This window comes from Chroicocephalus ridibundus, chromosome 6 (genome assembly GCF_963924245.1).
Source record: "Chroicocephalus ridibundus chromosome 6, bChrRid1.1, whole genome shotgun sequence".
In the NCBI taxonomy this organism is placed as follows: domain Eukaryota; kingdom Metazoa; phylum Chordata; class Aves; order Charadriiformes; family Laridae; genus Chroicocephalus; species Chroicocephalus ridibundus.
In genome coordinates this window covers 24,353,860-24,369,109 of record NC_086289.1, presented here as the reverse complement: position 1 = coordinate 24,369,109, position 15,250 = coordinate 24,353,860, and the positions used below count along the sequence as shown (strand labels likewise).

Here is a 15,250-nt window from a genome sequence, read left to right as displayed (position 1 = left end):
TAACAAACAAGGCTGGTGGGACTCAGCCCTTCTGTCTCCTAAATTGCTAAAAATCTATCACAACATTGCAAAAAGCCCAATCTACAGGGCATACTATCAACGTGTTTAATACGTTATCACTGATAATCTGTGCAGAAGCATTTTTGCAAAATACTTTTTTACTCTAACCACACAATTGCTAAGCACAATGTAGCACACAAATTTACTTGACACAGATTTTTAGGATATTGATTAGCAATGCCATAAAAACATTTTGACTTTTTAAAATGATAATTGTTACTTGCAGAATAAAAAAGTAGCCTCCAGGTTCCTATCCTGCTTGCAGCCCCCGCTATTTCAAAACACCACCTGTAGTCTACAGCGTAGATCAATGCCATTCAGTACAGTGCAGATTTTGAGCTAAGAGGAAGCACATATGAATCCCCTTGTACTATGTCTATGTATTGTAATATTCTGTAATTTTAGTGCTAAAGTTACTGGCTTTGAAATGACAAGCACAAATGCGACCACTTCAGAGTGCTCAAAGCAAATCATTAATCACAACTTTTTGCAAGAAAAAAAAAAAGTTTTGTATTTAAACAACTGCACTGTCCCTATTACACACGTAAACGAAAAGTGAAACTGTAATTTCAACTTCAGACCAAGTAGTGGACTACCATAAAGAGCTTAACTCAGCTCTCAAGTTACACACATGCACATAGTTTTTGCTGTCAAAAAATTAACCTTCTTCAAGTAAAACAGAACACAACTGTTGTTGTATTTATATGAGGTTTTTAATGCAGCAGATGATGACATAGATACAAACAATAGATATTCCAGGCTTACGCAGACTACAACATTTCCACGGGTTTATGAAACCAAATCCTTTGGAAGAAAGGTAGAATGCCAAATTTCAATCAACTGTACAGAGTGCTGACTACTAATTTACTATAAATTTTGCTAGTCAGCATCCAAAATAAGCAAGTTACCTCATATCCAAAAAAATCACAAATTTCAGGTTTTAGTCTTTAGAACAGTCTTAATGATTCTTTTTAAACCTTATCAGAGAAGCACTGAAATGAAAAATAATTCAAGATAGAACCAATACTGTTTCACTCAGAGCTTCTAACTCCTCGATTTGCTGGTGCTTTAGTTTTGAGATTTTGCTCTAACAAAGTTGACATGGTAACAGACAAAATTCTTGTGCTCTCATAAAGGGAGGATCTAATAAAGACTGACATGCAAGAGGACCTGCAGTAAAAATTTCCCTTCAAATTGACTCACCTCACCCCTTAAGAGTATGAAGACTTCCCTTTTTAATTTACATTTAAATAGTGTGTTAAATCTGCCCAGACTTTACATATGATTTGAGATTCAGCGTCCCTGAAGGCAGAGGCACCTGGGAGCAGGGTCTCTGCAGGGTTTGCAGGCGGCACGGCGGGTCCCTGGCCCTGGCCATTGCCTGGTCCCACTGCTCCCCACTCTGCAACAAAGCCCGATTCAGCCTTTGCAGACGTGTAGCTTGCAACCAAGAGACTGATTTAGTATTTCAACAGATTTACAAATTCTACTAATGAAATAAAAGCATGCCCTTTTCTCCCCCCCCTTCCCCCCCCCCCCAAAAAAAAACCCAAACCAAAACCCCAATATACTTTTAAAAGGGTAATGCAATCACAACCATTATGTCAATGAAAATTACATGCTGGGTTTATCTCTGTAGGTATCTGTCAAATGCAAAGTGCACACAACATCTTTGGAGTAATAATGATGTTTTATCATTTTAATTACAAACACTTTGAAAAAAAATCCCTAAAGTGTACCAATTGGGGTGGTCTGAATTAACTGTAGCTTGATAGCCCAAGGGTAGCAAAAATAGATTGAGCTACCAAATTTCATAGTAGTTATAGCAGCTGTCTTCTTGCCTCAGGGAACCCGGGTATTTAACAAAGCAGACAGCTTGGCATTGGCATCTGATTAGTAATGTGAGTATTGTTGGACAGAATATGCGTGGTTCCATTGTTTCACTGTTTGATTAGGAATTTGGAGAGCTATGCCATCATTTAGCTTTTATAGTTAGCTTCAGTTTGTTCACTTACAGGTACTGCAAAAGGATATTTTCTCACTTCTCACTCGCTTCAAGTAGGGAATATTGTCTTGAACATGATCGATGAAACATGACAGGATTTAAATGTCAGGGTCAGTTGCCTCCCCACTTCTGTGCCAAAATTTTGTTGAACCGACTGCATAAGTTTTTCTAATTGGGGAGAAAAGCGAGTAAGGTGAAAGCCTGTTCTTCCCTTACCACAGGATACAAACTATTTGGAATTTAAAATCATTTTAAAACACCATTTATTCCAGTTTAACTTTACAAGGGAAAATTTCTCTTCACAAAAGAAGTCTCAGAGGAAAAATCCAGCTGGTGGGGTTTCTGGGAGAGGGGGATTGATTTTTATTTTTCTAATCCCACAGTAGCCTAACAGTTTGGATGACCACTGGGGGTAGGAGAATCTCCGGTTCAAAACCAATCTGCCTAATGGCAAAAATCTTAGTTAACGTGCTTTATCTAAAAAGGCTTGATCTCGGGGAATAACCTTAGCATAAACAACAATATTACTCTGAGGTTTGCATTTGAACTTCATACAGCCAAAAAGACCCCCCACGTGGCTCTTCTCTCTCTCCTTCTTTAAGTATACATCACAAATTATTGGTGCTTGTTGGCAGAGTTCAAATCACTGAACTCATTGCAAATAGTCTACTTCAGCTAGAAGTACATTCTTTTACTCTATCAAATCCATCTGAGGTAATAAGACTTGATGTTTTATTCAACAGAGCTGAGGAAAATTGTTGCACAATAGGTTAATTCAAAATGGCAGCATAGAAAATGCATCTGTCAGTGGGGATCAAATTACAGGGCAAGCTCCTCTCAATGCTTAGAAAAACAAGTCTGCAGTTCTACAGATTATGTGCATGTGTGTGTTTAAAGGGGTGGGAAAGGAGCTAAATATCTGAGCTAACCTCCAATTAAAGTCAATCATAAAAACAGCCAATTTAATGAGTACGGATTTCTTTGGGTAATTATAACACCAACCACTTTTTTTCTCCCTCTCTTTTAAATCTGTAATTCTGCCTTCTTGTTATTGCTTGCTTTGTCATTAATCGCCTCAGGAACTTGATTTCCTAGCAACAGACTCTGCCACCAAACATTTGGCTCCTGTTCAACATTTTCTTTGTGAAAAATGGCACTGCTATTGCCGCCTGGCTGTTACAGCTAGACTGGCTGTGTAAGTGCTCTAATAATGCATTCTTCTAAAAAACACCCCCCAAAAAAATCACATGATAAAAGGAGCGATGACTGAGCTTCACTAATTGCTGTGCTGAAGAAGTGTATCTGCAATTTAAAGGCTACTGGGGTAAGAGGAGAATGACAGCAAAGGAAACATGTATATTCTTCATATAAATAAATATAAATTAATAACATAGAGGTGAACATTTAATAAATAAACATTAAATAAATATTTTTACGATGTTAGACAGATTCTTATTAATTTTGTATTATGGAAAAAGGATGTACAATCTTTCTTAAAAGTTGACGATGCATTTTTCTGCAGAAGTACAAAGCATTCACCTTCAAAGAAGGACAACTAGAGGATCAAACTTCACAAAATATAAGAAAAAAATAGTTTCTAATTCACTTTTCCACATAAGTTACTTGAGAAAACACTGTCAAAATTGTCTATGCCTGAGAAGTTACACCTGAAATGGTTGCCTAATGCACACCACACCCGAAATACATCACAGAATGACTTAACACATGCTGGTGCCAGTTTAGGCAATGCTCCTTTTTGCGTTTTGATCAAAGAAATTAGCTGGGATTTTCTCTATTTATGAAAGAGAAAAGTATATTTCCCATATTTGTTTTGGAAGCCAACAATCGGCAGCTTTGCCTCCTGGTGATATACAGGAATATCGTCTCTCTACAACGAAAGCATCACACTTCAGCGAGAACTTCCAGAAAATACAGTCTACAGTCCCTCAAGACGGTGGGTTTCAGGAAGGTGATTTTGTCCCAGTCCAGCAAAAAATGCCACAACTAACTGTTGCTATCTGCAGCTTCTTCTTTATGCTTAAGACATTCAGAATGGTGTTTTCCTGGCCATAAAACCTATTCATTATTGTGAGAAATAGTTTTGCATGTCAAATGGCATACATACCGATGCCAGAGCATTATGGCAAAAGTTATCAATGGAAAAAAAAAGCTATTGTGGAGTTATTCAAATAAATGCCTTTTTTAGGGGATATTCCTGCCAGTGTCTCTGTCTCTCGCTTCCCATGATGCACACACAGACCCAGCACATCTCAAAGAAGAAAACCTATCACAATCCATTGTAAATTATCATACTCATCATAGCAGCAAATTACAATAAAAATGCCTTCACTGAATATGCCTCTGAAAGGAGGAGGCAGCACAAAAGAAATTTCACTTATACTTACATTGTTGTAATAATCAGCATTTTTTCTCAAGTAGAATAGCCAAACCTCATGTAAAATACTGTAGAATGTTTTTTAAGCTTTGCTACACACTGCTGACATCAAGCTTATGTTTTGACAGTCTCATGTTGAAACCAGATAATTCCGCCATCAAGCCCACTACACCACCACAGTATCTCTCTGCTTAGACAAGCACTTAGGCATTAAAAGAAAATAAATATAAAAATACCACAGTATTTGTTGAAACATAACAGGGTGGTTGGAGCTTTAAAACCTTCTCCTCCAGCAAACAGGTATGTTACATTGGGTTCATTATCATTATACCACAACCCATGACATTTCCTACTTGAAACTCAGCCTAAGACCAAAATACCTGGTCTTGATCAGAACTGTCATTAAAATTAAAATAAACTACACTTGCTCTTAACTTGGTAAATACAAGAGATGCTGAAGGTGGTGAATGTAATTTAATTGTGGGCTAACAAATCTAAGCAGTATTAGAAAATTTTATACTTAATGTGGTACAACTGAAGGGCATCACCACTGAGAAATTTCTATTATTTGCTACATGGAAATAGGAGAAGGGAACAGTTTAAACTTTTATGGATTGTGAAACAACAACAGCCAATGCAAAGCTGACTGAGTGAAAGCTTTACCTTCTCTGAATAAAAGGTTGTATGGCAATACTGAAAATAAGCAACCCAAAATTCAGCTGCATAGAAATAAGTCTTAGAGCTACAAAAAAAGCTTTATTGCTCTTCTACTCTGTAGCTACAACAGGTAGCACAGGAGCTGAGGCTTTCAGGCACTGTAAATTCAAAACAAAAAGCAAAGATCATAACGCATAAAGTACAGTGTAAAAATGGTCCCACATCTCTTTAATGAACACAGATAAACATGAGCACCAGCAATGCCGGACCTACATGAAATGGCTAGGCAAGAAGTCTAGGTAGATACCACTGAGAAAAGCTTTTTAAGCACACAAACTATATCCACAAAACACAAGTTCAAATACAGTCCCTAAACAACAACCTACTATTTCCCTTTGTACAGCAAAGAGACAAGCATTTTATTAAAGGAAGATCTGTGGGTTTTGGGAGCTACTTAACTGATCCATTCTAAGCTAAGACTCAAGTTACTACAGACTGGGGACCTAACTGCAGTCAATACTGCCATTTCATATGCTTACTAAAGACAAGTATTTGGGGGGGAGGAGGAAAAAATGAAGCACAGAAGAACCTTTTAAGAACACATTTATTACTTCAGCACCAAGATAATATTAGCATCAAATGACAGTGTTTCACCCACCTAATGCCTCCAACTGCAAACATTAAATGAATGCAGGTGTTGGACTGAAGAACAAATTGAGTAAAGCTAAATAACTGGCAGAAATAACGGGAACAAGAGAAAACACACATCTGGGAAGCACCACACTTGAGGCAATAATGTTCAAATACAGGCAGAAAGTTAAAATTCAGCTGTCTGTATGAACAAGCAGTATCAGTTGTCACAGAGTTAAGATTTCACAAGGTTAAGTGCAGCTTTTAATGAAGGAAAGCATTTTCTCCTTTTCCATTTTCTTTCCATTATGAAAGGACAAGTGCAAAATTCCTTACTCACACACAGTAACATACAGGTGCTAATTGGAGTCAAATGACAACTAAAATTCTCCTGAGTTTTTCTGCTCTCCTAAGTAACTCTTATCAGCATTTTTTTTTTAATCAAAAATAAAAATGTCGTTGCATTCCAGGTCTTAGTAAGATATGAAAATTAACAGCTATATACTGCAAGTTGCATTAAAAATATTAAAATGTTTGTGTGCAATGTCAAAGAAAGTGAGTACCAGCAACTCCCATAGATTTCAGCTGGCGCTAAAGACATTGATGATATAAAAAAAAAAAACAAAGCTCAAACAAAACACAACACGAAAACCCCACAACCCAATAAATGTTATAGAATTCTTAGAGATGCCTACATAAATACAGTACTACTGTCAGTTTATTAAATGCCTCTGAAAGTAAGACAAGCAAGGTGCCCAAATACGGAGCTTTATCGCCCTAGTTTGTAAGATGCAACTCTAACACATAAGATTTATAAAATGCAAGTCTGGCAGAAAGCACAGACTCACAGAAAGAAAGAAAAGTGAAAAAAATTAACACCACCACAACCCCCACCCCCCCCCCACAGAAAAAAACAAAACCAAAAACCAAAAAACCCCACAACTTAAGATTATCTATTTTCATGTCAGGTTGTGTGCCACTCACAATTTCAGAGATAGAATGACAATGTTTAGTGTTATCATAACTTTCAACTTACTCTGAAATAAGGGAAATGTCTGAGGAAAAGACATTTTCTAGCCCCAGTAGGAACCAAATAAAATCCCTCACAGTGAATTCTAATCAGACACCAGCAGCCCAGCTAGCTGATCCACAGCGAAATGAGTATGACAGACTGGAAGATATGATGTCAGTAGTAGAAATTACTGCAAGTATATGAATTATATCTGGAGAAGGGAAAGAAATTGCATAGAGTTTGATAGTACATGTAATCTATCTTAAATGATATAAAGTAGAGTAATTTTAAAGGATTAAAATACACCTTTTAAGTTTACCATCTTTGAGAAAGCTGGGGCAGCCTCTGTATTTTGCTTTTATCTGTGATTTACAGGGTCCTATTCTTTGCTAGTCTTCCTCCAATTTGTCTGCTGGATCTGATTACCAGATGGCTAAAATAAATGTATTGTGTTCATTCATGGTAACAGAAGTTGTCTTTAAGGGTTCTGTCACGGCTTCACTATCTTTTCCTTTGTACCTACTCCTCCCTCTGCGAATTGATTAGATTTCAGAGCTAAGTTTCATCTGAGGGCCATTCTGCTGAATGCTGCATTGAAAAGCATATTATCTATTCTAGGAAGCACATACAGATGACCACAGGATATCACAGACCTGTCCTAAAGCAACAACTGCCCTACTCTGCCAAGAAAATAGATGGTTTGATAATCTCAGGGGACAGATTTCCAGAATAAGTATCTGTTACTAACATACATTCTAATGCAATCCAAGAAATAGGTGACAGTTGGACAGAAAGAAGGAAATGAAAAGCAACATATACACAGTGCAAAGCCAAGGAAGGTAACAAGACTAAAGTGAAGACCAACAGCAGCAGGCAAATTAACGACTTGGAGAGCTACCCTATACCTCACGAGAGGTACTTGTTCACTACATGGTTTTGTTTGATCTGGTAAACCACTACAAACCTGCAAGTAGAGAAACTAAATGAAAGAAAAGGGCATAAACGCACCGTGGCATGAGGGAACATGTGTGGCTCTACACATTGTCTCCTTTCCTTTAGTAAAGTTACATGTGCAACCTGTCATCTGAAGTGATAATGCTGTCCCAGAACTCTCTTAGGTGAACCCATGCCTGAGTGCTTTTGCTACAGATGTGAACCAGGCTCTTTACCCAACAGATCTCCTCCTGCGATCAGGTGTTTCCTTAATCTGAATTCCATTTTGCAAATATCTAATGCAATGTATTAGCACTTCAGTGTTATGTATTTATCCATTAACACACGGGCATCTTGGGTTTTATTTTCAGTTTAGTACAATAATTCTCTGTCTCTTAGTCAAAGCTTGGATGTCATAGAACTGATATCTGAAGAACAGCTTTTAATATAGATGAAAATCAGTGTAGTGGATCACCTAGTCAAAATTTAAGTGATCACACTGACTGAACACAGAAGAGTGGCTTCAGAACTAAAATAAGATGAAGGTTGTATCTTAAAAAATCCCAAACCTGTTTTTCACCTCATGTAACGTTTCCCACTTTTCTGGAAGCACCTCCACTAAGTTTAATTTTTCTAAATTGTATATTGGAAGCTTCGTTAGTAATTATATATAAGCATGTTAAAAATTAAAAAAAAACCCAACAAACAAAAAACAAACCCACAAACAAAAAAACCAAACAAAACCCCACAACACTTAGTGCAGTACAGCTTTTGGTGGTAACATTTGCTATTCTTCTTCTTTATTTAAACTATACTCTTAGCCTTTCAATATTTTTTTAGCCAATGGCATTAATTCCTCAGCATGGCATTTAGAACAGACTGAGGTATAATTATTGTGAAATAAAAAACTCAGCACACTTGAAAAACAGAAATAAAAAATGAGTAGACAATACACCTACGTATTTTTTTTACCTACAGCACAAACATATGGTCATAGCAGTGGGATATATTTTCTTTGTATACCGAGAAGGTTATAAGTATTTTTTGACAGTTATAAAGGGGCAGACTTGGCCATACACAAGAATCAATAACAACCATGTAAAGCCTACAGCAGTGCACACTAACAGGCTGTAGGAGACATTAACACTAGCTAAAAGAAATAACTGTATTTTCAATGAACTTGTTCCTCCTGGATAATCAATTTTTTACACTTCTTACCAGCTGTTCCCACATAGCTCAGGTAGTGCAATGGAAGCAGCTGTCATACAGAATCCATATATTACATGCATGTTATGAGGTTTTAATCTGTCAGAGATGTTTTATGTTTGCTAATTTTGATCAGTCATATCATCTTGAGACCAAGATGAAAACAAATTCACCACTTCTATTTAGGCAAGATGTAATCTACACAAATACACTAATCTGGCTTGATTCATTCTGGATGGTAAAAAAAGAATACTAATTGTGAATCTACTAAAGTCCCATCCTCAAATCCCCTTTATTCCAGAAGTAAGATTTCATCATTAAAATCAGTTTGCCCCACCGCCCACATTCAAGAGATTTGTCACAATCATTGTTTCTGAAATATTGAGTTATAAGGTGCCGTAGTAATTACTATGGAATAAATAGCAATTAAGATTGTTCACACAAATAAGCTCAAACTGTTTGCAGTGAATAATTATGCTAATAGTGTTTTTCTACATAATTTGTGCATCCTTCACAACAATTTACTAGAAAATGTGAAATGTAAATTTGATGCACTACTACAAAAGCTCTGAAAATATGTTTAGTTCTTATTTTTTCCCACTAATTTAAGAAAGCACACAACTAAAACATACTTCTACATTCGTACATTTAAATTTGAAATCAAACTATGCCGAAATTGAAGCAGTCTTTTTTTTTCATTGTATTCCTGCAAAATCGTCCTAAACCATATGCAACAGACATGCTCCTTGCTTAAACCTCACAATGTTGTAACACACATTTTAGCAATTTGAAAGAAGCTGGACTTACTGCTATGTAATAAACTTTGGCCTTTTCCACCAACTTCCAGTTCTTCTCCAAATCAAGATGCTTTTCCTTCTTGTAGCAATTAGCAGCAGCGAGGTTAGCTACAAGAGACCTGGAAGTGATTAAAAACAGGGCATTAGATCCTCTTTAACGCGGCTGCAAATTTCTCACTAGGAACAAAATTTCTCAAAGATAATGAAAGATCCTAAGGAACATAACAGCAAGTAACAAAGAGCACCATAAAACACATATACATTATTTGACTATTTCATAATATTTAAATAGTATTTTTAAATCATATCTTAAATACAATTTAAATTTAAACCATTTATTAAATGATGTATTTTAAATCCAGCTACATAGTTTATGTACCCTATCACTATTATATTGTTCACGTGCCTTCATTTGGTTAGACTCAACCTTTGTTGCATTTTGTGATGAACTCCCTCTGTATGGTATTGCATCTACAGATTTTTGTTAAAACTCTTCTAGTACCTAACACCTAAAGGAAAGTAGTCATTCCAGTTTATCTTCTGAAAACTGTTTTTCCTCACTAGAACTAAAAAGTTGATGGATATGAGTGTCTTGCCTTTATAATTTTCCAATGAATAGTTAAATTATTTAAAAGGATGTTTGGTTTTTTTTTCCCCCCTTGGGTTCATATTTTCCTTTAGCAAATGAAAATGGGTCACACTGCTACTTTTAGATGAACTCTTAAAAAAAAAACACCAAAAAACAAAAAACAAACAAAACCACTTTGGCTTAGCTGTGTATTACTGGAAAACTACCAAAAACTCATTTGTACTTCATTCTTTCCTAACAAGTTACAACACAAGCCATGGGACACAACTTCCATTGGCAAGAACAAAAATACTTGTATCATATTTACTTTGTTACATGTAAGACACATTCTATTTCAAATCCTCCTCTTCAGCCATTCAATTCAGCCTTATGAAAGACACAAAACTTACAGATGTACTCCTAAAAACAGGTCATAAAAAGATGGTTATGCACTAAATCTCCACTCTGGCTACCATCACCAAATCCTTCTGTGCAATTTTATTATGAGAATGTTCAATAACATACAATATTTAGGGAAGGGGAGTTGGGGAAACAGACAGTTCCATGCTGGCATACAGAGTTTTACATTTAATTTTCAGGATTTAATAGCCATAGGATGCATCTTCATCATTAACACATCATTGTTTTGAGATATTTAAGTACATTAGCCAGATAAGTAACATGTAATTACACACAAAACATAAGGCTATTGAAAACTTTTGCCTTCTCCAATGTGCATACAATTGATGTATGTATCATTCTTTTCCATATAAATGCTACTACAATCCAGAGACAATAGGCTGGAGTGAATTGCTAATCTGCTTCTTCCAAGTTATGCTTCTGCCTCCAGATTGAGTACCACGTACAGGTGCTAGGAGGTAAGTAAACTGGGAATTCTTGAAAATTTATTCTACCTCAAAACAGCATCTTTCCACTATTGCCATTTCTCTTTGTCCCATTCAATAAAAAAACCCAAACAAAAGCCCAAAAGAATCTCTCATGAAGACAGCAACCAAGTCTCCCTGTAAGCTTCATCATCAGTGAACCACTCGTCACTGACAGTCCCCATGAAGTTGAACAGATCATGTATATAAAAATTGAAACAAAACGTTAGACTAACTTTTTCTGAATGTGTCAAAATACATAGCACAGTTCTGTGTCATTTCATCCCAGGAATATTCTTGGTGCTTAATCTTTTAATTCTAAAGCCTAAAGGCAATGAGGACTGACGTGAATTTAGAAAATTTTTAAAAATAATAATTTATAAACAAATAGACCAAGCCTGTGTAGCAATACAAGTAACACGGCAAGAACTTTCATTCTTCATGAATATTATCATTTCAATTACAAGAAATCCACCAGAGAACCAAGTAAATCCAAGAAAGACACGTGCATAACTACGGTCATTTTCTGTAAACCAAACTTAAAAAGCAAATTAAATCTTTCAGTTTTGGCAAACCCTGAATATCCATCAAAGACCTAGCTGGAAAAATCTTGTCTGTGTATGTATGTTGCTAAGTGAAAAGTAATTATGTTCCAGAAAACAAAGCAAAGTCTCTCTATGTTTCCTTTCACTTACCACATGCTCCTGAAACTGTAAACCTAGCTCTCTGAGGCCGCATCCAACTGTAGAGATGCTCTGCACATGGTGTGTAATAAAAGATGGTTACACTGAAGACAAAGCACCAAGCTTTTCCAAATTAAAACTGTAAGTCTAACAGCCTTGAGTTCAACATGTGGGACACAGAGAAGGTAGATGTTTTTTCAATGAAATACGGTAATTGGACGCAGCCAGAGTGCTTCAAATCAAACGGTTTAATGGAGACTCTGCGCATGTGGGGATTTCTGAGCAGAATGCACAAATCAAAGTCACAGATTATGACGGAGTGTAGGTTCTACTTTAGAGTTCAAACACGCGTTAGGATTTTCTTGAAAAGCTCTGAGAAAACAAAGTGTATTAGTATTGCTAAGCTAGAGAATTCAGAGTGGAAATCACAAATCAGCTCCAAACGCTTTCCTGCAAAAAGCTAGCAGACTTAGCAGAAACAAGAAACATCCACGTCAGGGCACCTTTAACATAAATATACACCGTCACTTACTGGGAAAACCAGGAGGGCTATTAGCCAGCTCCTGCAAAAGAGACAAGAGAGCTGAATTACCTGAAGAAGGAAGTTAGCACGTACCTCAATTGGGACAAGAGATTAGTCAACAAATAGAGTTATCAACCTGGGCCAGGTTGAAGTGATTCTTACAAATACAGAAAATGCTGAAAACCAAGAAACAATCAAAGGGTAATTAAAGATTGAGAATAAACTTGCTCGCACTAGGAGAGGTGGGGTTGCACAATACAGCCTTTAGCAGCAAGCGTTGGCCATTTTTTTCTGTCTCCCGAGCAGGGAAATAAGTCTCGAACTTGCTGCACGCTCTCCAGCATGCTCTGAAACAGCCATTGAGATGAAGCCACTGTCTCTAGTATTTGAGCAAACACATGATATCAAGGGAGAAAAATGTTTTATGTAAGCAAAGCAAAAATACTGCTTGACAAGTTAAAGAAGTACTTGCAGACATTTTTATGAATAAATTTACCTAAACTTTTAAATTCCATTGAGATGCATGGCAAAAGATGCATGTATTTTTGCATATATTAGATGCATGTCTATTAACGATCTTGACTTCAGTTTCCCATCATGTCATGTAGGAAACAGTGATTGCTACAGGATGCCTACACAGACACTATATGACTGGAGAGAGAGAGAATCACAGAGCAGAAACATCTTTATTGCTTATCTTCCCTTTGAAAAACTGAATATGAATACTGGAGATGAAGGGGGAAGTCTGTAGACATAATTAATGTCAAAATTCCAGATGAAGATGAATGAACTTCCTTCCTCCACTGAGTACGTACATTCATTCCTGAGAGTAAGACATTATGTATGACATTAAATTGGGAGGGACAGGTTGATAAGCTGGGGGACAGGGCTGTCTGTCATTCAGTGGATCTTCAAGAGCCTGGAGAATTGGGCTGGCAGAAAACTTGAAGGCAAATGCAAAGTCACGCAACTAGGATAGAATAACTGCCATGCAACAATACAGGCGGCATGTTGACAGGATACAACACAGCTTTGCAGAAAAGGACCTGGAGGTGCTGGTGGACCAGGCTTGGAACACGAGTCAGCAGTACACCCGCACAGAGAAGGTTAATCACATTCTGGTCTATATGAGCAAGCATGGAGCCAGCAGGAAAAAAGGAAGTTACGTACTCACATTCTGTTCTGGTCTCCAGACCTCATCTGGAGTTCCATGTCAAGCTTTGAGCTTTCCATTACAAGAAAGATACTGACATAATGCAGTGAGTCCAGCAGTGGGTCATCAAGATCATTAGGGGGCTGGAACACTTAACAAATGAAGAAGGGCTTGGCTGAGCCTTAAGAAGAGGTTTTCCTGCTGTTTTCAAATATTTAATGAAAGTTTACAGACAAGATGGAGACAGACTATTCTTGGACACAAGAAGGAACAGACACAAGCTGGAAAAAGGAAAATTCCAACTGGGTATCATAGAAGAATTTCTCCCACGAAGAGTGGTCAAACACTGGAACAGGTTGCCCAGATAGGTTGTGTAACCTCCATCCCTGGAGATGCTGAAAACCCATCTGGACGTTGCCCTGAAAAACCTGTTGTAACTTCGAAGTTGGCCCTGCTTTCTACAGGGGTTTGAACCAGATGTCCACTCTAACTAAAATTGTTTCAGGGTTCTACATGTTATTGGGAAAACTCTCCCTCCTCTGACTCTCAGTTCCGTTCATGTGGCTGCCTACTGCTTTTTCTAATTCTACCCAAAACATTCACCAACTTCTCAGGAGGTTCGGTGTGGATTTTAATTATGGGACTGCTCTCTTACCTGCATAAAATCTACTAACTCCTGATACTACTTTCAAAGGGAAAGAGCAGTTCCTTAGGGTCAGTGGCACTGAAAGCCACAGAGGGAAACTGAAAAGGATAATGACAGATATTTTGCTCTTATGCAGACTCAAAAAGAAAATATTCTTCAGGGTAATCAATAACATTTTCATTAACATTTTCATTATTGATTCAATATCTAGTATCAGAAAATTTAGATATTAGCAGAAATTACGGAGGGTTGGTGTGTGCTGGTAACATCTCAAGATTAAGGCAGACATGACTAGCTTTAAAAAAATCACCAGGAGGTAATCAGCAAAGCAGTAGTACATAAGTTCAAGTTTTGTGGGTGGAGGGAGAAAGAAGAAAGCAAAGATAAATGCCTATTGTCTTCATTATCTCTTTCTGAAATTCTTGGTTTTATTAATTTTATTACAATACCCGAAATAAGTCACTCTATAAACAGGTTCTTACTTATGGAATGCTCTGAAGCCATACAAAACACCACAAAGGCGATTGTTCATAGTCTACAAATATAAGAAAGGTTGAATAGAGTTCTGGAGAAGTGTTTTTTTTGTATAGCAAAGACCATCTTAAAAAAAAGTAGCAAATGAAAACATGAAAGACAAAATTCAAATGAAATTGGTAAGATGTACACATACAGAACTACAGTTGTTACATGAACTTCTCAACAACAGCAAAAACAAAATTGCTTTTTTTTCTCCCTCTTGTATAAAATCAAATTAACCCTTTCAATTGGGCTATATGCTGACACCTATCCTCTTTAAACACACTACCACCTGAAGTATATTCCTCACTTGCTAATCAAGTACATATCTGACATGCCAATCAGCTTTCATACAGGCTGCATAAACATACTTGTTAACGAACTTTATCTCCCACATATTTTCTCTCTCCAGAGCAACTGGAAGCTATAAAGTTCAGAAAGAAATAGTATATTATTATCTTACACTTTTCTGCCATAGTACAACTGCCTTTCTCTAGAAGCATATTAATACCGCCCAGCCTCAAACCATGAGCCAGGCAGTCAAACCGGTGTTAATACGTCCTTTTTGATTCAAATCACAAT

General features: G+C 36.9%; 1 protein-coding gene across 2 annotated transcripts in view; it reads right to left on the bottom strand.

The window, feature by feature from the left end:
• ADK (adenosine kinase) overlaps nt 1-15,250 on the bottom strand; it is a 298,680-nt gene that overhangs the window by 144,260 nt on the left and 139,170 nt on the right. For both annotated transcript variants that reach the window (XM_063337494.1, XM_063337495.1), the window contains exon 6: nt 9,706-9,814. In XM_063337494.1, the coding sequence (XP_063193564.1) occupies nt 9,706-9,814 (109 nt within the window). The remainder of the gene's footprint in view (nt 1-9,705; nt 9,815-15,250) is intronic.